The sequence below is a fragment of the Poecilia latipinna genome, unplaced genomic scaffold, assembly GCF_001443285.1.
Source record: "Poecilia latipinna isolate Pla-1442-1.1 unplaced genomic scaffold, P_latipinna-1.0 Scaffold2698, whole genome shotgun sequence".
NCBI classification, from domain to species: Eukaryota; Metazoa; Chordata; class Actinopteri; order Cyprinodontiformes; family Poeciliidae; genus Poecilia; species Poecilia latipinna.
The window spans coordinates 44454-53066 of record NW_015115314.1 but is presented as its reverse complement, the minus strand read 5'-3'; the positions used below and the strand labels follow the sequence as shown (position 1 = coordinate 53066).

The window sequence follows — 8613 nt, the reverse complement described above, 5'->3', positions numbered from 1 at the left end:
AACTAAGGTGGTACTGGGTAAGCCAGCCCTGTCTTAGTTGTACAATATTTGTACAAAAACTGTACAAAAACACTGCACTAAACGTTGTTATTTTTTTCTACGATGTTTTTGTGTAGGGCTGCACAGTGGCGCAGTTGATAGAGCTGTTGCTGTGCAGCAAGAAGGTTCTGGGTTCAATTCCCAGCCCCGGTCTTTCTGCATGGAGTTTGCATGTTCTCCCTGTGCATGCGTGGGTTTTCTCCGGGTACTCCAGTTTCCTCCCACAGTCCAAAAAACATGACTGTTAGGTTAATTGGTCTGTCTAAATTGCCCCTAGGTGTGTGTGTGTGTGTGTGTGCGCATGGTTGTGTGTCTGTGTTGCCCTGCGACAGACTGGCGACCTGTCCAGGATGTACCCCGCCTCTCGCCCAGAACGTTAGCTGGAGATAGGCACCAGCACCCCTCCCGACCCCAGTGAGGGACAAGGGTGTTCAGAAAATGGATGGATGTTTTTGTGTAGGCACTACCAAATCTACTGTTTTTGTTTTGAAGGTTTCCAAGGAGCTTTAGTGGGTGTTTTATTTTTCTAACTTCAAAATGGTTTAGCTGCTATTGCTGTCAAATATAATAGCACTTTAAAACATTAACAACATATATGGACCATGGCTGAGACAGAAGCAAGGAATAAAGCTCAGATGTTAGTGTGTAGTGACTCCTGGGTCCAAACACTGATTCTCCTTTTTAGAATAATCCACAGACACGATTGAGCTCTTTCTCAGTGTCGAACATTAAGGTTGTAAGGATGCTAAATTCAATGTTTGAACTGATTTGTTCTACGCATTTGTCAGGCCCTGAGAGGGACCAGGGAGCACTGCAGCAACACCCCTAGGAAGAAACAGCCAACCATCACCGCGTTCATTCCTCTAGTTTGGTTCGTTTATCTGTTTGTTGAAACACGTGGAAATGAGAGAACAGAACGTTTAAGTGAGCAAAGATGCTTCACTCGCTCAAAAGTTCACTGTTCTAATGTACACATCCAGTGAAATGGCATTCTTTTTTTTATTTTATTTTTTTTTCTTTTTGTTTTTTTTCTTTTTTAATTTATTTAAAGTCCAAATTGACGTTTTTGTTGTAAATGGTCTGGTCTTCTCACCATTACCTGCCTAATAAGATAAGTAAGACCTACTGCTAAAAGCAACTAACTGAAATTTAAGGAATTCTGCTGCTTTTAGAAGCAGCCAGTTGGAGGTACTGTAGTGAGAATACTTGCTTTGAGACGTTTTTTTCTTAACATTTTGAATTTCTTGTGGGTAGTCTGTTTAAGGGCTAATTCCTTTATAAACCGAGTGAGACATCTTTCGAAATAGAGCAGCTTTTCCCCCACGATTTTTCTGACGTCACGCCACCCTCAGCTTTGCTTTACATTTGAAGCTTAGAGCAGCACGGGATAAACTTTTCTCGCGAAAATTACAAAAACAGCGCGTGTGCTGTGCTAAATGGCTCAGATGAGGGCTGAAGGGACTGAACACGGTTCTCAGTCTGAATCCAAACAAAGCGACTCTTGTGAAGCTGCTTGGACCAGCTTGAAGGGACAAGCCGCGGAAGACCCCAGACGGGAACCGGGTGTCAACAACGAGGACAAACCAGCCGAGGACTGCGGCAGTTGTAAGGCAGCGGGGCCCGGGCACAACCCGCCGCCCTTTCCCGACATGGACGGGGAAGGTACGTCCCCTCACAGCAAGCCGGGCAACAACGATGTGGAATGTGGCTTTGAACTCGGCGAACCTGGAGAAAGCCCTGCGCAGGGTAGTCTAGCGAGCAGCACAGACTCCGCACAAGAGGGCTCGCGAGTACTGAAAGCAGAACAAAGAGAAACGGAGAACGTGTGCAGCTCAGCGCCTCGCTGCTGCACAAAGCCCGCGGAGAAGGCCGAACACGCGGCCAGGAGGTGGGTCGGTGTGGAGGAAGGAGAACCGCTCAGCCGCATGGACTCTGAGGACAGGTTGGTAAAAGCCGGAGAAGGAGGCAGAAGGCCGCACACTTGAGTTTCAGAGAGGTGGTTTGGAGACAAGTTCATCACCTAAAGCGTTTAATAAAGTTTTTTATGGTGACGGTGTGTGGAGGAATCTCCAACTTATAAGAAATGATTTCTTAAGGATAATGATTGTGTAGTATCATAACGCTGTAGTATGGCGTACCATGTGAAGCACATGTAGTGATAACATTTACCATGTGATTACGCCTTTAAATCCGCAGTAACAGTTTGAATTGATGTAGAAAGTAAGCAGCAGTCAAAACTCCGGAGACAGACTTTGGTTCCGAGATAGTTCTTCTCAGAGCCAATCATAAGCAAGGTGAATATTTACAATGTCTTCTAGAAATGCCTTGATATCTGAGAAAAACAAATCAGATTTCCTGAAATGTTCAAGTACAACTGAGAAAATCAAAAGAAAATGTGTCACTCATTTCAGAAAGTGAAGCTATGGTCACTTTTTTTCTTGAAATTTTGATAACAGATTATGAAAATCCAATATTCAGTATCTCAGAACAAAACCGGATATTCTAAACAGGTGAGCAGAAAGCCCAGGTTGCATCAGCATGTTGGATGAGGTTTCTCATCCTCCTCTTGATACCCAGAAGTTCTGGTTTGCCCCTTGAGCTAAGAGAAAACTGTAAAACAGCTGAAACAGTGGGTGCCTTTAAATCTCAACTTAAAACCCACCTGTTTAGAGTTGCTTATGGCTAAGTTAGGGTTAGAGTGTGGGTTTTGATGTCTTCAATGTTTTTATTGGTTTTATCTATTTATTAATTTCTTTTTATTTCTCTTTCTCACTGTTTACGTTTTAATGATGTAAAGCCCCCCAGAAAATGTCCCAGTTAAAAGATGTCTAACTAAAGTCCTATGGGGTTTAGAGTCCCAGTTGACGGCGTTTCAACTAAAGTTGTACAGCTTTTTATTTCTCCTCCTCACTGTTTACGTTTTATGTTTTTTAAATCTCTTTCTCTTTCTCACATGCTTTTTTTATTTTAATTATGTAAAGCACTTTGAAATGCCTTGCTGCTGAAATGTGCTATACAAATAAAATTTGATGATTGATCAAGAACAGTGGAGCAGCTTTTGCTTAAGGTTGGAATTAGAAAATTTAATTAATTGGAAAATTTAATTATCTCAATACAGCATGCAATTGATACATGAAGTGTTCTAGAATTTCCTGATAGATGGCTGTATTGACTGTGGACTTCAAAAAGTCCAGTGGACCAGAACCAGCAGAGGACATCTGGAAACTTAACTCTGGCAACATGCAATCTGTGCCACTCCACCCTTCCTCCAGACTGGCACCTTGATTTCCAACTTAAATGCAGAATTGATTTTCATCCAAAAAAGGGGCTTTGGACACTGAGCAAGAGAAAATGAACTGAATTTTTCTGACCCTGGTCAGAAGCTCCCCCAAACTTTTTAATGGACATTTTCCTACCACACTTTTTCCCTCCACTCAGTTTTCCATAGCTGGTTGCTGTATGTACAGCAACCAGCTGTACAACCAGCTTCTTCAGCAATGACTGTGAAGGCAACCAGTGACTTTCTTTGTCATTAACTTCTGCAGCAATGATTAGCATGTGACAACATAAGTTTGTTGGCATTTTTCACAACATTCTAATTTTGAGTCTCTGCATTTTGGGATTTTCTTATCTTGTAGCCATTATCAAAATGACAAGAATTAAGACTAAAATACTTTACTAAGTGTAATGGATTTGTATCGGTTCTACTTTCTGAAATAAGTGACATAAAATCCAGAACTCTTTTGAGATGTACTTTATTTCTTGGGTTCAAAAAAATAAAGGAATTCATTATGAATGTGAATACACAAGGTACAGCACCGTGAGTTCAGGCAGCATCGTGTTGGACCTGAACACATGGAACTAAGGTCTCTCCTGCAGCTATGCTGGAGAAAGAAAGGTGGACCGAACCAAACCTTAAGCTCTTTAAGACTTAAACAACTTTAAGCTGAAATGGAACTGAAGAAAAATCCGCTCCGTACCCAATATCTGACTTGTCGGGTTCACCCTTCTTATGAATGCTACTTTTTGCTTTCAAAGAAAAGAGAATGTTCTTTGAAAGATCAACATTCTGAAAAGACCCATCAGAGATTAATGGCAGCCATTAATCTCTGATGTTGTTCAGGTTGACTGAACAGGCCTAAGCTGTCAACCATTATTCCATTATTCATGGAATAATGTTGAAAGCTAGCCTGAAAGAGAGCCTGCACTCTTATTTGCCATTGACTTTTAGAACAATAACTTTACTAGCTTAATAACAGTATGGCAGCTTCATGTTGTGAAGAAGAAATGAGTGATCGCCATGTTCATGTGTCTTAAAATGAGTTATCATTTTAAGATTATTTTTGCAAGCTGCCCAGGTCCTGAATCGGCCCCTGACAGCTGCTTCAGTCGGGGGCCGATTGTTTCTAAAAGCTGAGCTAGTTTTTGATTAACTAATGGTCAGATTACAGAATATTTATCTTAAAGTCTTGATGATGTGGGAGGCCTTGTTTGCATTTCTTTCTTATGGAGTCAGACCACCAGTTAATGTGGTCTGAGTGAAGAAACAGAACTGAGGTTTAATAGAACATGTGGCTAGTTAATGAAGTTGGTGTTGGTAATCGATTCCCCGCCCCAGGGACAAAATTGGTTTGAATAACTGTTTAATTTTTTGTCTTTTCCGACAATAAAATGAAATTATTCGTAGCTGTGAAACATTAATATAGGATTAGCATTGCTTCACCTCTGTACGACACGATCATCTGAATCTGGATTATATACACAATCAATTGGGATTTGATTAACTTCCTGAACAGCAATTGTCAAGTGTGATTGCCTAGCATTGTTGCTAATGGATGCTATCCAAAACATCATGATCAAATTTTTAGTTCAGATCATTCTTTGTTGCTTCTGTCATGGTTTCTTGTATCTGTTCCAGTTTCTGCTCCACCCTGATGGACATTGAGAGCACTGCATCCAGCGGTCGTTCCACTCCTGCCATGCTCAATGGTCACAGTGGGGGGGCAGCGGCAGTAGCAGGCTCTGGACCTGCTGTGAGCAAATCTCTGAGCTACACCTGCTGCTGGGATGACTGCCAGCTGCTGTTCTCCAGCAGCCCTGACCTGGCTGAACACATCCGAGCTATGCATGTGGACGGACAGAGAGGAGGGGTCAGTCTCTGTGTATGTCTGTTTGACTTGGATGCTGCTGGTTCTGGTAGCTCACACCGTCAGCATAGGGCAGTCCATAGCCCACCATGTTTTCATGTTGAAAAGTTACAAAAAACTGGTGGTATGATCAGGCGCCATAATTTTTCCAAACTTGTGTGTGAAGCAAACAGGCCAGTGCACACACCCTTCTGCCCAGTTATAAACCTAGCTTAAGCTGTGTGTTAAACTGTCACTGTTCCTGGTGTCTAAAAAACCTTAGCAAGTAAAGTCTGGTGGCCCGCCAGACCTATAATACACTCACACTGTGAGCAGTTCACAATGACAGAAATTAACTGTGCATTAAAGCTGGATAAAAAATGTACCAACATTTTTGTTCTGTAGTACAGTCCCAGATTAAGTTTAGTTTGGAAGGTATTTTCTGTTTCAGTATAATAAACAATATTTATATTGTCACTTAATATTGTTACTGATTTAGCCAAAGTCAGTTTTTCCTTTGCAGTGTTTTTGATGTAAATTGTTTTGTTTAAAATGGCCAAATTTTGTTGATCATAATTAGGGCTGCACCAATTAACAGGCCCCCGTTTTGTTTCTCTTGGGAGTTTGGCTGATACTTGCACTACTAAATATCAACTACCGTCCTCTTTTGTCCTCCCATGAAAGAGGTTTGACTGACTGACCCACCAACTTTGCAACATTCTTGCTACATTTCAGAAACAAATCAGTATTGGCCAAAATCGGAATTGCTACATCAAGTTTTTAAAAATTGTAATCGGCCAGAAAACTGTAGTCAGTCAGTGCACCCCAATCATGACTTGGAAACAAGATGAGAGTCTACCTGTCTACCTTTCTGCGTTACAAAGTAGATTTAGGACAGTTGGTCCTCATATTTTGGACATGCATTTGATTTTCTGTGGAGCCTGCAGTCAGTTGTAGTTTTCTATCTAATTGTTTCCACATGTCTGTCATTGGTGCAGCCAGCTGGCTGTTTATGGTTTCATTAACCCTGGTAGAACTGGCACATGACAGCTGTTCATCTGAATGCTGACCACAGCATAAAGTGATTGTTGGTGCACAGCTGCATGTTTGAACTTGGTGTGTGCTTCAGACTCTCTGACCATTGCTGACTGCTGCAGCTCTCTGTGACCCAGGTGTTTGTGTGCCTGTGGAAGAACTGCAAGGTGTACAACACTCCGTCCACCAGTCAGAGCTGGCTGCAGAGACACATGCTGACCCACAGCGGAGACAAGCCCTTCAAGGTAACATCACACATCTGCAGCTTCCACACCAGGTTAATGTTCCTGCTCCAACTAACTGTCCATTCTCTTGCAGTGTGTGGTTGGCGGCTGCAATGCCACTTTTGCCTCACAGGGGGGGCTGGCACGCCACGTCCCCACCCACTTTAGTTCTCAAGGTTCTTCCAAAACATCCAGTCAGGGCAAAGTGAAGGAGGAATCTCCATCCAAGGCTGGCCTGATAAAGAGGAGGAAACTCAGGAACAAATATAGACGCTCACTACGTATGATTGATACACACACATGATTATTAATTCAGTCTCATAGCTGAATCTCTCACAGTGAAATTCTTCACCTGTTTCCAGCTCGACCTCATGACTTCTTTGATGCACAAACCATGGAGGCCATCCGGCATCGAGCCATATGTCTCAACCTGGCAACACATATTGAGAGTCAGGGCAATGGGCACAGTGTGGTCTTCCACAGCACGGTTGGTTCTCTCTCTGTCTCTCAGAGCAGGGTCCCACAGCATGAACCCACCTCTACTCTCTTTTGGTTTCCAGGTGATAGCCAGGAGGAAAGAGGATTCTGGGAAAGTGAAGGTGCTGCTGCACTGGGCACCTGAAGACATGTAAGTTAACTTCCCGAACCTCCCAGAAACTCCACTGTTCTCCTAACTGGTTATTTTAGCAGTTGTTTGTCAGTTTCCACCCAGTGACGTTAAAGTGTCCCTGTGTGCATCAGACTGCCTGATGTGTGGGTGAATGAGAGCGACAGACTGCAGCTGAAGACCAAGGTGGTTCATCTGTCCAAGCTGCCGACAGACACAGCTGTTCTCCTGGCCCCCAACATTTACAGGCAAGGGTGAACATGAAATTACATTGCAAAAAAACCCATTGAAAATACTTTTTTAAAATCTTTTTTGGTGCCTGTTTTTCTCCACAGGATGTTCTTCTGATGAACTCAACTTTGCTGAGGGGAAGACATTTCTGCTCAGCTCCATGTGAAGTTTCCTCTTCTTCATCCAAGAGGATCTTAGGAATTTAGAAACTTGTCTCCTTGGCTTTTTTTGGCCACCAGTATTATTAGGTGCAGTTTGTAGAAAGCATGTTGCTTGTTTTAGGTAACACAGCTAGGGTGAAAAACAAATTAACTGCATCTGTAGAGAGAGGCAGTTGTAAATATACAAGATTTGTAATATATTTTTCTACACTTTTTGTACTCCCATGTAGCTGTTCTGCAAATGTTTTTAATAAAAGTCTGAAAATGAGTGCATGTTGTTTACATTCAAATAACAGCCAGTGGCTNCCTGTACTGCATCTCTCTGCNGCAGGGGTGGGCAATCCTGGTCCTGGTGGGCCAGTGTCCTGCAACTCTTGGATGCAGGGGTCACCAACTCCAGTCTGCAACTTTTAGATTCACCTCTGCTCCAAAATGTCTGAATTCCCTCACCAGCATTCATTCCTCTCTGCAATAGGCTGGAAACGAGCAGTTTATTTGATCCAGGTGTCTGAGCAGAGTTGCATCTAAAAGTTACAGGATGGTGACCCCTGTCTCCCTTTTCCAACACACTTGAATCCAGCAGCAGAATCACCTCCTAAATGCAGTCAGGTTCTCCAGAGTCCTGCTAATGACTCTCATTATTTGACTCAGATGTGTTGAAGTAGAGATGCATCCAAAAGTTGCAGGAGGCCCTCCAGACCTGGAGTTGCCCACTCCTGCTCTACACAGAGAGAGATGAAGCTTCTGGTAGCGGTTTTTGATGTAGGTCAGGTCCTACAGAGTGCCATGAGACCCAAAATGTTTTCCTTGGCATTAAAACTGGCAATGCCGGTTTTATTTTTAATTCATAAGTATTTTGGGCATTCTTTGGCCTGTCCAACTGGGACAGAGTTCCTGGGGAAGACTAAGAACAAGCTGGCCTGGGAACACCTTGGTTGTCCATGTCCACCTGATCAAAGCTGATTATTCAAAAACAAAACTTCAAGCTGCAATTTGAGAACATTTGTTCTGAAGTGTCAAATGCGTTTTTGACATGCGTAACGCGTTTGGTGAGAACGCACCACGAGTCTGTCTTCATCAGATTGTTCTGGATCTGATGAAGTTCCCTACCATAGGCTGAAACTTATCATCCTCATCTTCATCTGACAACTCCAGATCTTGTGGAGAATCCTGTTTCCATTATAATGGAA

General features: G+C 42.8%; 1 protein-coding gene across 2 annotated transcripts; it reads left to right on the top strand.

The window, feature by feature from the left end:
- Positions 1 to 1300: 1300 nt before the first annotated feature.
- Positions 1301 to 7691, top strand: LOC106938811 (zinc finger protein aebp2-like). Of its 2 annotated transcripts, none has more exons than XM_015020989.1 (8): positions 1301 to 1981; positions 4958 to 5189; positions 6323 to 6445; positions 6519 to 6705; positions 6787 to 6911; positions 6985 to 7052; positions 7166 to 7279; positions 7367 to 7691. In XM_015020989.1, exons 1-8 carry the CDS (start codon positions 1476 to 1478, stop codon positions 7377 to 7379), a joined length of 1368 nt encoding a protein of 455 aa, XP_014876475.1. In that variant the 5' UTR covers positions 1301 to 1475; the 3' UTR covers positions 7380 to 7691. The 2 variants fall into 2 exon arrangements, with proteins under 2 accessions (XP_014876475.1, XP_014876476.1); XM_015020990.1 differs by having other exon boundaries at positions 1302 to 1981; positions 6338 to 6445.
- The last annotated feature ends 922 nt before the right edge of the window (positions 7692 to 8613 follow it).